Below are 15,283 nucleotides of genomic sequence, written 5' to 3'. Positions count from 1 at the left end.
CAGCTCTCTATCCTGGGGAGTGGGGTATAGAAGGGCTAGAGCTGGTGCGGGATAGAGGGCTGCAGTAAGATGGACTGGGACTGTGTCCCAAATGGCACCCTATTCGGTATTCCAATCTAGTCCCTGGTCAAAAGTAGTACATCATGGAGAGAGAGAGAGAGAGAGATCCTCTCTCTCTCTCTCTCTCTCTCTCTCTCTCTGTTTTGCCCTCTCCCCCTTCTCTACCTTCATCTCTCTTTGCCCCTAAGCTCCCACCTCTCCCTCTCAAAGGACACTGGTTCTTTTTGCTTTAGAACATTGTAAAGGCAATTTGTGACTAAATGCAGTGAATTCATTAACGAGACATTGGGGATCATTAAACAGCGATTGAAGGAGGACTATTAAAAGCCTGACTTTAATTGCTTTCGTCTCTTTTACTAAACCTGTTTTGATGTAATTTTTTTGCTGTGGAGTAAGGGCCCCATAAAGTTATGAATTAGTGTCATTTTTAGTTATGCATTTGACAGTCCTTGAAAGTAGCTAGCTAGGTAGTTGCCCGCTCAGCACAACACAGTGCTGTCACTGCAGTCAGATGTTATGCAGGAGTCCTTGAGAAAAGAGGTACACACTGCAAGCATTGCAAAAAATCTGCTTAAAAAAGACAAAATAATTCCATTATCAGAGAATGCAATGTATGGATACGTTTTTCTGTTGCATTCATACCATTCATTAGCCTTCCCTCTCTCTGTATATCTGCTCAGCTGACGGTGGAGTGCAGGGGCCTGGAATGCGTCTATTCCCTATTTAGTGACTCTGTTTATTCCCTATTTAGTAGTGCAGTATCTAGGGTGCCACTTTATACACAGCCCTGGTGTCAATATAACCGGCCATGCTACTGTGCTCATCTGATGAGCATTGTTCCCCGTGTGAGGCCCCCGGGCTATGTTCATGAAGCTCTATGTCTGTGATCTTGGAACACACACACACACACACACACACACACACACTCAAGCACACACACACACTGTGATCCTGGAGAGGCCACAGGGGGTCTATTCCCCTCCTGAAGAAGATTACTCTTGAGGCCGAGTGCCACTCCTCTGCTCCACGCCCTCCAGATCATCCTTCCATCTCTCTCATGCCTCAATCCCATCATCCTCTCCTTCATACATGGAGTAGGGGTCAGGCTTCAGATCGTGTTCTTTAAAACTCAGTTTAAAACTAAATTCTGTGATTTGAAAAAGGACAAAACAGGGTCCCCGCCACTTGTTCTGGTGTATAGCAGATGGTACATATCAATAATTGAAGTAACCATCAAACAGCTTCCCAGACTGTAGCTTTAAAGTGGGATTTATTATCAACATTTTAACTGCAGAGTTTTCTCCCTTCTTTTTTTTGTTTGTCTGTTTCAAAACAAGAGCTGTGGGGGAGTGAGGGAATGTATTACTGTAGCTTTAATGGTATCAGTTGTTACGATCTTGTGTTAGCGCTTGGCTTCCTTTGAAATTACATTTATAAACCAGAGAACCGTCCTAGTTTCGGTAATCTGGTGTGACACACTACAAATGTTTTTAATTGGGAAGTAGCTTTTGGCTGTGGGATGTGCTCACTACTTACTCTGTGTTAGAGGGAGGTGGCTGAGAGAGAGAGGGAGGGAGGGATAGACAGAGAGAGCGAAGGAGAGATAGATGGGCTAAGAAAGATAGAGAGAGAGGCTATGCTGACTGGATAATCTCATGCAGTGTACTGCTGTACTGCGCTGTAGGGTTGATCCTCCAACCAACTGCTCCCTACATACAGTACCAGCTCAGATAGAGAGATAGAGAGGGGGGGTGGGGTGAGAAAGAGAGAGAGAACTTTTACTTTACTAAGCCATTTACTTTGTTTGTATTCTTATCTTTTACTATTTCTAGTTGTTGCTGCATTGACCCTGCAAGCATGCATTTCATTGGACGGTGTATACCATGTGTAGCCTGTACATATGACAAATAATAAGACATGAACTTGAAAGAGAGACTGCCTGACCTGTGTAGGGGACATGGAACAGCCAGACAAAAGTGAACATGTCCCTGCTGGAACATTATTTATTTTTTTAGCATTTAATTCCTGTTTGATGTGAAACTCTGATTGAATCAGTATCATTTTGCGATTTACTCAGGATCTGAATGTCACATACAATCTGCCCTGAAATTAGATTCCCACCTTCTCTTTGGATTCTAAAGCCCTGATGGTTAAACTGATGAGGAGAGTTTTAAACTGTGCTTTGGGGCACATAGCAATACACAGATGGTCTCTCTCATTATCCCAAAGGCGAAATAGTCATCTTGATATGAAAAGAGTAGGGGGAAAAATTGTCAGTAAAAAATGTTTCTGAGTGTCATTGAATCTTGTCGCTCATAAAATAACAGAGGTGGTTTAGTAAAAAATACACACCATGGACAACTTAGTTTATTATACATATGTATTCATTTTATTTAACCTTATTTAACTAGGCAAGTCGGTTAAGAACAAATTCTTATTTTACAATGACGGACAACCCCAGCCAAACCCTCCCCTAACCCGGACGACGCTAGACCAGTTGTGCACCGCCCTATGAGACTCCTGGTCACGGCCGGTTGTGATACAGCCCAGGATCAAACCAGGGTCTGTAGTGATGCGTCTAGCACTGAGATGCAGTGTCTTAGACCGCTGCGCCACTCGGGAGACTTAAAACATAGACTTTTGGGGAAAACATTGCTCACCCTACTGAATTAGCATGCATTATCTAATCAATATGTAGCCTACTCATATTTGTATTGTTTGGTTGGAACCTGATTTCAGTGGCTAAACAGAAATACATATTGATTGTGGACGTTGTTGTATCACTTGATTAGAACTGATAACTACATTTATATTGACAAGGAAATGGCTGCATTATTTTGAGATGTACTTCTTTGTAAAGTCTCAGATTTGATTAGATTACCATTTCCTTTCATTTTGTAAACTTAATCACATGGAAACTAAGGTTGAGTGGCACCGCCTGGATGTGGTCATCAGCATCATCATCACTACACAAACACAATGACTCTTACACCTTGCTATTCTTTATGAAGCAACCAAACACCTGCTTTGGAACATACAAAATACTCTTCCTTCTCATCTCTAAACTTTCTCTGCTCTTTCTTCTTTGTCTCAACAGGAAAAAGGAAACATTGCAGTTATATTTAATGTCGGAACGGACGACATAAATATCGAGGAGACAGCAAAGTTTGTAAATGATGGAAAGTACCATATAGTGAAGTTTACGCGGAGTGGCGGTAACGCCACACTACAGGTGGATGACCTACCTGTCATAGAGCGCTATCCCACAGGTAAGACACGCCTTATTACCTTCCCAGCATCCTCTCTGCTCACAGTGCTCTCTACCATAGTCTGAATGTACCTGTGCTTGAAATGACCAAGAAGGGCAACTGTTGTCAGGAAAGGTTGATATTGAGGTTAAATATTGGGCTATTTTAAATGGTGTATGAAATGATGTTGTTTTGTTGGTTGGTGTGTCTTATATATATATATATATATATATATATACTGTGCTTCTTTCTCATGATAATATCATCTGGTTTTCGAGACAGTATCCTTTCAAATGTCAACATGTCAGGAGAACGATGACTGTCTGGTTGAGAAGGCTTTAAATGTCAACGCTTGGGGGGTCTTGAATTCACAACATTTGAACTGCTAAAAAGGCTTTGACAAAGGCTACAGACGATCCAAGTCAGGTGAATTATTTACCATGTCTCAATATAGGTGACAGCGTTTGTCATACAGGTTAATGGAACCAGGAAATTAAAACATTTTGTTACCTATTGACACCTGTTGCTTTCACTGAAGTAAGTCAAGACAGCAAATTCTGGTGAATTCTGGCATATTTAGGCATATCTTAAATGGTGAAACTATGGTATGGGATGGCATTTTATTTCCGTGACAATTTCCTACTGTCCACTAGGGGCAACACGAATGGGTTCAATCCCAGTGCTAGGCGCTTGTTTTGTATTTTTTGTGTTTCAACCATATTCCAAACCTAAACGTTTACCTTAAACACTTGGAATCAATGCCTAAACTTAACCCTAATTCCTAAATCTCGGAATGAATCAACTTTACCCTAATGCCAAAATCTCTGAATGACTTCCTAATTTTAGTCTACGTTAGTTTCGGTTAAACTTTTGCGCATTTGACTGACTGATGACATATGCAAAATATACTCTAATTAAAATAGCAACCAGCCATGACATATCTCTGTTGCGGCAGTTATCGCCAAGTTTCTTTGGAGATTGTGTTGCAAAATGGTCTACTCTAAGTAAATGCAATAGTTAAGTGAATCCAGGGGATATTTGTTCTTAAGATCCCATTAATTGACATAACGATTGAAATATTGGAATGGCCATGTCTCTTCCTGTGATATCAGTTCCTCTAAGGATTACGTCTATCCTCTGGACAAACATCATGAAGGGAGACTCAATGATGCCTGCAATGGCAAACATTTTCACTGTATTCTTATAATATCAGATGTATAAGATATAATATTAACATATTACCCACTCTCTGCCATGACAGTTCTCATTCAAAGAGCCTTTGGAGGAGGGGACTAGTTTATAGGGGCAGGGTGTAAGACAAGGGAAGGGGCTTGAGTAATAGGGAAGGAGCTTGGTTGCGTTTCAAACATATAAACGACACACCCTCCTCCACTTATGCCCTTGAGGAAATCCCCGAGGCCATCTTTGCCGTCGGTCCAAACAATTAGCCAAGCAAGGGAAGTTGGCAACGTAAGCCCCTCAGCCCTCCGAGTTTGTGAGTGTACAATTCTGTTCACTCCGGGGCCTGAAACGCCCCATAATTCAATTCACAATGATTGTATATCCACTAACAAAACTCAGCCAAAACTTAAAACCAACATCAATATGGAGAACTGAACATACAAGTGTAATAAAACATTTATGTAAATAAGTTGGAAATTGTGCTACTAATGCACATGACGGCACAAACACGTATCGTAAAAGTAATGATGTTTTTGTTTGGTTAGCTTTTGAAACGTTAGCTAGCGCATACAACTTTCCCTGACATCACACTTATGCATTGTAATTTTCAATTTACCTGATATTGTCGGATGGCTAGCATTTGATGTCTGCGGATGCGTTGTCTTCTAGCCAAGACATGAAATGCAATCATAATTGACTGTAGCGCAAACAAAGCACACACAACAGCTACCAGTGGTTCCATGGTGACTGAAAACACAACCATGGGACACATTTCTGGGAAATGCAAGCGTCAACTCATCATTTTATTTTATTTATTTATTTTACCTTTATTTAACCAGGTAGGCAAGTTGAGAACAAGTTCTCATTTACAATTGCGACCTGGCCAAGATAAAGCAAAGCAGTTCGACAGATACAACAACACAGAGTTACACATGGAGTAAAACAAACATACAGTCAATAATAAAGTATAAACAAGTCTATATACAATGTGAGCAAATGAGGTGAGAAGGGAGGTAAAGGCAAAAAAAGGCCTTGGTGGCAAGGTAAATACAATATAGCAAGTAAAACACTGGAATGGTAGTTCATATCATACATCATGATGCGTCATCAGAAGTGTCCACTTAATTTGAGGGCTGAGGGGAGAGGGTGTGTCTTTCACATGTTTGGAATACAGCCCTTGCCTTGTATAGGGCTCCAACAGGCCTCCCTGAATGGGGTGAACCGCTCATACAAAATATTAGAAATTGCTTGGAAAAAAACTGTGGTATATGAAAAAAAGTCACGGGTACAACACTGTGTCTGCGGTCCAAACACTTAAAAGACACACCCTATCCCCTCAGCCCTCAAATGAAGTGGACACTTCTGATGACGTATAATGACGAGTATACACTTGCAGGGCAAGGGGCGAGGGAGGAAGGAATTATTTTTAAATGGACCATCCTTGGCCGGAAATACGTCACTCGTTCATCTAGCAATGATTGTGTTTTCAGCCACCGGTAGCTTGTGGGTGCTTTATATGTGCTACAGTCAATTATGAGTGCATGTCTACTTATATTAAATATATAATTATTAATATACAACTACTGTATGATAGCTAGCAAATGAATTAACTTCTGAAGAAGGAAACAGTTTTATTTCTACAATTTCCAAAAGATAACCAAACAAAAACATATTTACTTTTTACAAGAACTGTTTGTGTCGTCATGTGCATTAGTAGCACAATTTCTAAATTATTTGCATTTATTTTTACTTACACTTGTATGTTGACTTCTCCATTGATGATGTTTTTAAGTTTTCTCTGACTTTTCTTAGCGGATGTGCAGTCGATGCAAATTGAATTATGGGGCGTTTCAGGCCCCGGAGTGAACATAATTGTACACTTGCAAACTCGACTAAAAATGATGGCTGAGGCGCTGATGTTGCAAACTTCCCTTGCTTGGCTAATCATTTGGACCGCCCTCCAAGACGCCGACGGGGATTCCCCCAAGGGCATAAGGCGAGGGTAAGTGGACAAGGATGTGTCTATTATGAGTTTGAACTGCAGCGGTCTGCATAGTCCAATCACAGAGCAGATACAAGTCACATGGTCTTTTAGCAAACACATGATGTCACTCGATAGCTGCTATATTGTCCAATTACAAAGCAGATACAAGTCACGTGAGGAACCAATATACACAGGCAGTAAGGAAAGCAAAGGCTAGCTTTCTCAAACAGACATTTGCATCCTGTAGCACAAACTCCAAAAAGTTCTCGGACACTGTAAAGTCCATGGAAAATAAGAGCACCTCCTTCCAGCTGCCCACTGCACTGAGGCTAGGAAGCACTGTCACCACCGATAAATCTACGATAATCAAGAATTTCAAAAAGCATTTATCTACGGCTGGCCATGCTTTCCACCTGGCTACCCCTGCCCAGGTCAACAGCTCTCCCCTCCCCACAGCAACTTGCCGAAGCCTCCACCATTTCTCCTTCACCCAAATCCAGATAGCTGATGCTCTGAAAGAGCTGCAAAATCTGGACCCCTACAAATCAGCCGGGCTAGACAATCTTTCTAAAATTATCCGCCACAATTGTTGCAACCCCTATTACTAGCCTGTTCAACCTCTTTCTGAGATCCCTGAAGATTGGAAAGCTGCCGCGGTAATCCCCCTCTTCAATGTGGGTGACACTCTAGAGCCAAACTGTTACAGACCTATATCTATCCTACTCTGCCTTTCTAAAGTCTTTGAAAGTCAAGTTAACAAACAGATCACCGACCATTTTGAATACCACCGTACCTTTTCCGCAATGTAATCTGGTTTCCGAGCTGGTCATGGGTGCACCTCAGCCACGCCTCAGCCACGCTCAAGGTCCTAAATGATATCATAACAATACTGTGCAGCCGTATTCATCGAATTGGCCAAGGCTTTCAACTCTGTCAATCACCACATTCTTATCAGCAGACTCAACAGCCTTGGTTTCTCAAATGACTGCCTCGCCTGGTTCACCAACTACTCCTCATATAGAGTTCAGTGTGTCAAATCGGAAGGCCTGTTGTCCGGACCTCTGGCAGTCTTTATGGGGCTGCCACAGGGTTCAATTCTCAGGCCGACTCTTTTCTCTTTATACATCAATGATGTCGCTCTTGCTGCGGGTGATTCTCTGACCCACCTCTACGCAGACGACACCATTCTGTATACTTCTGGCCATTCTTTGGACACTGTGTTAACAAACCTCCAGACGAGCTTCAATGCCATTCAACACTTCTTCCGTGGCCTCCAACAGCTCTTAAATGCAAATAAAACTAAATGCATGCTACTCTACTCGTAAGTTTGTTTATCCCATGTGTAACTCTGTGTTGTTTGTGTCGCACTGCTTTGCTCTATCTTGGCCACATCACAGTTGTAAATGAGAACTTGTTCTCAACTGGCATATCTGGTTAAATAAAGGTGAAATAAAATCTATTTAAAAAAATCTGTTAGGGAACAAGTGATCCGCTAATAGATCACGTGACTTGTATCTGCTCTGTGATTGGACGATACAGACCGTGAGGCTCATGGTTATTGTAGGTTTTGGTGCTCTTTGAAACAGAAACTGATGGTAAAAACATGATTTCTCAACACAGCAGTTGAAACATTCATAATCGATGGGCACTACATCAACATACAAATTGTTTTAAAATCTCTGTATAAAATAGGACATCTACGTTGGCACAGTAATATTGTTAGCGCTAATATAATATATCATATAGAATATAATATATCACAAATATTTGATATCACCACTGGTTTTGAGGATTAAGAATCCACTTCTGGAATTCCTCGTAGCAGCCCTATGTGAGGAGAGGAGACATAGGGGAGGGGCATAGCTCATAGGATCAGGATTGCCTGTGTCTAACTCAACCATCTTGGCATGAGTACAAACCAGAGATGATTTCAACCTGTCTCTCCCACCTCTCCTTCTTCTGTATTGTTCGTTGACCTTTTCAGGCGGCCCAGTGCTTTCACCCACACTAAAGAGGGTTTTTATGGCTGGGGACAGATTCACTCGTCACTCCTCGCCTCAGGTAGATGGGGGGAAATTAATGTCTTGTGACGTGCAGTGAACATGGAGGAACACAGAATACACCGTAGGGTTAATAGACTGACTGGCTCTATGGTTTCTATAAGATCGTAGCTGTGCAATAGAGACACTCACTGTTCCACAGACACATAGACGGACAGGCACACAGACGGACAGGCACACAGATAGACAGGCACACAGGCAGACAGGCACACAGACAGACAGAAACACAGACGGACAGAAAGACAGACGGACAGGCACACAGATAGACAGGCACACAGGCAGACAGGCACACAGACGGACAGGCACACAGACGGACAGAAACACAGACGGACAGGCACACAGACGGACAGACAGACTATGGCTGACGTTTTACTTTCTCCCAACCAATTGTGCAATTTTGTTATTTTTTTCGTTTTGTGTAACTTATTTTTTAACTTATTGTGTACATAATGTTGCTGCTACAATCTCTTATGACTGAAAATAACTTCTGTACATCAGAAAAGCGATTACTTACCACGGACTGGAAGAAACCTTTTCCTTTAAAGAGTCCATCGAGAAGGATATCCTGCTTTCACTGAAACAGGCCCAGATCCACGCCTTTTGCATGAAGAAAAGACACAAGAAAAGGGGATGCAGATCGGGGATCCTTCTGAGAATCCGGAGGCGAGCGAGTAAACTCCCAATGCCTTCCATTCTTCTTCCTAACGTGCAATCGTTAGAAAATAACATTGATGACCTAATATTAAGATTATCCTACCAAAGGGACATTAAAAACTGCAACATCTTGTGTTTCACCGAGATGTGGCTGAACAAAGAAATGGACAATATAGAGCTGCCGGGATTTTCCATCCACCGGCAGAACAGAGACGCTACCTCTGGTAGAACGAGCGGTGGGGGTGTGTGTCTTTTTGTCAATATCAGCTGGTGCACCATTTTTAATATTAAAGAAGTCTCGAGGTATTGCTCTCCTGAGGTAGAGTACCTTATGACAAGCTGTCGACCACACTATCTACCAGGAGAGTTCTCAACTGCTCTCAGCCGCTCTCAGCCAACTCTATAAGGTCATCAGCCAACTCAAAAGCTCTCAGCCAACTCAACCGCTCTCAGCCAACTCTATAAGGTCATAAGCAAAGAAGAAAATGCTAACCCAGAAGCGGCGCTCCTAGTGGCCGGGGACTTTATTGCAGGAAAACTTAAATCAGTTCTACCTAATTTTTACCAGCATGTCACATGTGCAACAAGGGACAAATATCCTGGACCACCTTTACTCCACACACAGAGACCCATACAAAGCTGTCCCCCGCCCTCCATTTGGCAATTCTGACCATAATTCTATCCTCCTGATTCCTGCTTACATGCAAAAACTAAAGCAGGAAGTACCAGTGACTCACTCAATACGGAAGTGGTCAGATGACGCGGATGCTACACTACAGGACTGTTTTGTTAGCATAGACTGGAATATGTTCCTGGGATTCATCCAATCGCATTGAGGAATACACCACCTCAGCCATCGGCTTCAGCAATCAGTGCATCGATGATGCCACCCCCCCCCCCCCCCCCCCCCAGTGACTGTATGTACATATATCCCAACCAGAAGCCATGGATTACAGGCAACATCTGCATCGAGCTAAAGGCTATTGCTGCTACTTTCAAGGAGCGGGAGACTAATCCGGGCGCTTATAAGAAATCCCGCTATGCCCTCAGATGAACCATCAAACAAGCAAAGCGTCAATACAGGATTAAGATTGAATCCTACTACACCGGCTCTAACTCTCATCGGATATGGCAGGGCTTGAAAACTATTACGGACTACAAAGGGAAACCCAGACACGAGCTGCCCAGTGACGCGAGCCTGCCAGACCAGCTAAATGCCATTTATGCTCGCTTCGAGGCAAGCAACACTGAAGCATGCACAAGAGCACCAGCTCTTCTGGATGACTGTGTGATAATGCTCTCGGTAGCCATGTGAACCAAACCTTTAAACAGGTCAATATTCACAAAGCCACTGGGCGAGACGGATTACCAGGACGTGTACTCAAAGCATCTGTCAAGTGTCTTCACTGACATTTTCAACCTCTCCCTGACCAAGTCTATAATACCTATATGTTTCAAGCAGACCACCATAGTCCCCCTGCCTAAATGATTACCGCCCCATGGCACTCACAGTGGAAGTGCTTTGAAAGGATGGTCAACAGCATTCTCCCAGACACCCCAGACACACTCCAATTCACATACCGCCTCAACAGATCGACAGATGACACAATCTCAATCGCACTCCACACTGCCCTTTCTCACCTGGACAAAAGGAACACCTATGTGAGAATGCTGTTCATTGACCACAGCTCAGCGTTCAACACTATAGTGCCCACGAAGCGCATTACTAAGCTAAGGACTCTAGGACTAAACACCTCCCTCTGCAACCTGCACTTCCTGACGGTCCACCCCCAGGTGGTAAGAGTAGGCAACAACACATCTGCCATGCTGATCCTCAAAATGGGGACCCCTCAGGGGTGTGTGCTCACTTCCCTCCTGTACTCCCTGTTCACTCATGACTGCACGGCCAGGCACAACTCCAACACCATCATTATAGACTGTTTTCTCTGCTAACGCACGGGAAGCAGTACCGGAGCGCCAAGTCTAGGACCAAAAGGCTAGACTGCTGAACAATTCATAAAAATCGCCACCGGACTATTTACATTGACCCCCACCCCTCTTGTACACTGCTGCTACTCGCTGTTTGTTTGTTACCTAAGCAGAGTCACTTCACCCCCACCTACATGTACAGATTACCTAATCTAACCTGTACCCCTGCACACTGACTTGGTACTGGTGCCCCCTGTACATAGTCTCGTTATTCTTATTCTTATTGTGTTACTTTTTATTATTACTTTTTATTTTCGCCTACTTGGTAAATATTTTCCTCTTCTTGAACTGCATTGTTGGTTAAGGGCTTGGAAGTAAGCATTTCACGTTAAAGTCTACACTTGTTGTATTCGGCGCATGTTGCAAATAAAGTTTGATTTGATTTGAAACACACAGACAGACAGAAACACACACACACACATACATATACTGTATTTACACGTGCACACAAAGACGCATAACCCCACACACACACACACACACACACACACATTAATACTGTAAGTCTTTAGGATATTTGAACACTTTTTACTCATTTGGTTACTCTCTGAGACAGCCCCTTTGTGGCTTTGCCCCAAAAAACTGAAATACTCAAAAATACTCTGAAGATTCATCGTTGCACAGAACTACTTCTAGAAGGAAGTGGATTAATTTAGTTGAAGGTTGGTTAGCTCTCTAATCAATTCAGTCACCGGTTTTCATTTGGTGTATAGAGAACAGTAATTACAAATCATTCACTTACCAACAATATTTCTCAACGGCAGACTAAACTCACAGAGGGAAAGACAGAAATAATTGTGTTCAAGAACTCCTCCGGAATGTCTGAGTCAAGAGTCTAGAATGAATTGGCTGTCTAAATCTGCAATCGGACTCAAGCCCATATTTTACAAAATATACAGTATATTATTTAACCTATTATCTAATAAGGACACCATTTTTAAGGGTCCATATCAGTGAAGTCTAAATGAAATACTTGTCAGCTAAACATTCACATTGAGTTATCATTTTTAGTTTTATTTCCTAACCAATATATTGGAATGACCTTCATTATCAAACAGGCAATTAAATAACAAGTAAAACACTTGCTACTTTGAACTGATTAAACATCATTTGTGTGGCTACAGCTTATTTCCAATGGAAATGGTTTCTTTAGCCATTGTCAATAAGTACACATAAGTGCATGGTGAATGCAGACACAGACACATCTTATTGAGAAGCTTTGGTTGGTATTTTCTGGACCTCATTTATAAACGAGAGACACATTATGCACACACAAACACGATTGACATTTCCCCCATCTCCAAAACTAAATGAGCAGTCCTGTTTATTTTCTTTTTTTCATTTGAACTTGACATGGACTTCTGTAAAAGGCCATGAAATGAATGTAACTTTCCGAATAAAGTTTTTCAAAGTCATCGCAAAAAAAAAAATATATATATATATAGATATATATATATATATATATATATATCTTAAGTGAGCTTAATTTGATTTGTGCCACTTTACCATAGTCAGCTCTATGATACCACTGATAAACCACCCGAATGAATTTAAATGTAACTAAAAAATGGGGGAGGGAAGAGGAGTGGGAGAGAGATAAGAAGAACTGTGTCTAGTAATTACATATCCTTGTATTTCACATCTAGCAGAACAAATGCTGAACACATGAGGGTGATATAGTATTATAAACCTACAGCCTTAACAAAGACTGTCCTACTGGTGTCACTCATTGTAATTCTGGCTTTGTTGGACATCTTTGATAATTATATGAAATAACGTCAAACATGGATATGCAGTCCAATATTATGTTACAACGGTAGTTTTGAATTTCCAAACAAGATCTAATCAACAGACGCATATTCAAATTATATATTTTTTCCAATAGGGGATGAGAGGGAATGTCTCATTTGATTCTAAATCATTATTGACATTTCTTACCAGATTCAAGTCCTAACTAGTTAACTACCAGTAAAAAAAAAAATGGCTAGTTCAATGCAAACATCCTAGAGTAAATGATGCCCTGTGTGAGTATTATCTCTGCTTACATGCCATCCTATAACACCAGTCAATTACTTCTAATCACAATTACTGTACAGCATCCCCCTCCCTTTTCCCGAGCCCTCCCCACTTAACTATCCCTAATACTGTATTTCTCCCAGCTCCTCTATGTTTTGATGAGCCTCCATCAATGCCTCTGTCAGTCTGGCAATAGGCAATTGGGTACCATTTGGGATGCAGACTGTCACAGACCGAGGCAGAACTACAGGCAGCAGGGTAATGGCCGCCCCCCAGCCACTGGCCACTGGCAGGTTCCAGAGTGACATCATAATAAGAGCAGACGCTGAGGATATGGAATGATGACAAAAAGAAAGAGAGAGAGAGAGAGAGAGAGAGAGAGAGAGAGAGAGAGAGAGGCAGAGATAAAAAAAGATGGGAAGATAGAGAAATAGAGAGAGAGATTCGGGGAGATATATATATATACGTATATAGAGAGAGAGAGAGCGAGGGAGAGAGAGCGAGAGAGAGAGAGAGAGAGAGAGAGAGAGAGAGAGAGAAATATTAAAAGGGTGGAGGAATGGAGGGGATCACCATTGTGAAAAGCAGGGGGGAATAATTGCACCACAAGTGCCTTCCCTGGTATAATCTCATTAAAAGGTCACATCATACCCATTTATTGAGGCATTAGAATGTCCTTAGCCCAATTATCAGATGCTCCGTGTGCATTCCAAATGACACCATATTTTCTAAATACTGCACTGCTTTTGACCAGAGTCCTATGGGTTTCCCTATTGGCCCTGGTCAAAAGTAGTGCACTATAAAGGGGAATAGGGTGCCATTTGGGAAGTAGATGCAGACTCAAAACAACCCATCCATTTGTCTTAGATGCCCAGTTCTCTTTCCTTTCTCCCGTTCTTTTTCCTTCTTCCCCTTTCGTTCCCTCTTTATGTGGAGTACAAAAGAGTTGGACAGGCAGCCTCAGAAATCAGACCCTCTTCCTTATCCAGAGTCTGGGTCATGGAAGTCATACCATAACAATGGTGCTGTCAAGCCCAGAGGGTACTGTAGCAGGGTAGCAGACACACACACACACACACACACACACACACACACCATATTCTGTCTGCGTGAGGCCCAGAGGGTACAGTAGCAGGGTAGTAAACTACTCTGTTGGAGGGAACAGCTAATGCTAAAAGCCTGTCTACCACACAGCACACAAAGAGAATGGACTAGGGAGCCCTGGCCTTATTCTTCTACTGTTATCAGAGCATGATGCACTTACAAAGCTCCCTTGCTCTCTTTAACTCCGCTCTCTCATTCCCTTTCTCACTCTCTCCATCCTACCCTCCCTCCTCTTTTGATCTTGATCCCTTCTTTCCTCTATCTTTCTCATTACTGCTCACTCTTTGTCTCTTTCTCTCCCCCTCTCCTTTTCTTGATCTCTTTCTCATATCCCCCCCTCTCTTTCTCTTCTCCCTCTCCGTCCCTTCTCCTCTCAGGGTCAGACCCGGAAGGGGAAGGTTTGATTTGTTTCTGCTCTTTTAGCCATGGCTGCAGGAGCAGTAATGAATCAGAAGTAGTGAACAATCAGTAATGACACGCAACGCCATCCACGGGGCAGGCAGTCGATTGTATTATTCTGTCTGCGCTGGTTTACAAACACACACACACTGTATTCTGTCTCTGTGAGCTCCAGTTCAATCTAGTGTACAACCAATCAGACCATTGGTGAGTCCAAATGAAAAGCTACAAAACAATAATCAGTGCACTGGCGCTTTCTTATGCCCAAGTCCCTTATACTGTATATATAAAAAATAAAACTTATTTAATAATATCAGACAAATTCTTCCATCTCCATCTTCTCCTCCTGCTTAATTCTTTCCCAGCCCTCTCTCTAAAGGAACAGTGGAAGAAACCATTTTCATATTTTGTTCATTTAATGTGGAGCAGAGAGCGAGGGGGCGTTGTTCTCAGAGCTTGTAATGAGATGAAAGCCAGGTCTTATCTGACCACTTTATTAACACAAAGAAAACAAGAAGCATGGGTGAGCCAGGTCAACTGGGACTGGGGGGACAGGGGGGGCGTCTCAGTCCCAATCACTGCTGTCT

General features: G+C 42.4%; 1 protein-coding gene across 29 annotated transcripts in view; it reads left to right on the top strand.

Annotated features, from left to right (window-relative positions):
* LOC110498787 (neurexin-1a) overlaps positions 1-15,283 on the top strand; it is a 556,706-nt gene that overhangs the window by 453,757 nt on the left and 87,666 nt on the right. For all 29 annotated transcript variants that reach the window (XM_036956167.1, XM_036956159.1, XM_036956181.1 and 26 more), the window contains one exon: positions 3,158-3,329. In XM_036956167.1, coding sequence (XP_036812062.1) covers positions 3,158-3,329 — 172 coding nt within the window. The remainder of the gene's footprint in view (positions 1-3,157; positions 3,330-15,283) is intronic.

This window comes from Oncorhynchus mykiss, chromosome 20 (assembly GCF_013265735.2).
Source record: "Oncorhynchus mykiss isolate Arlee chromosome 20, USDA_OmykA_1.1, whole genome shotgun sequence".
In the NCBI taxonomy this organism is placed as follows: Eukaryota; Metazoa; Chordata; class Actinopteri; order Salmoniformes; family Salmonidae; genus Oncorhynchus; species Oncorhynchus mykiss.
Note: the sequence above shows the minus strand (reverse complement) of the source record. Positions and strands in the feature narration are given on the sequence as shown.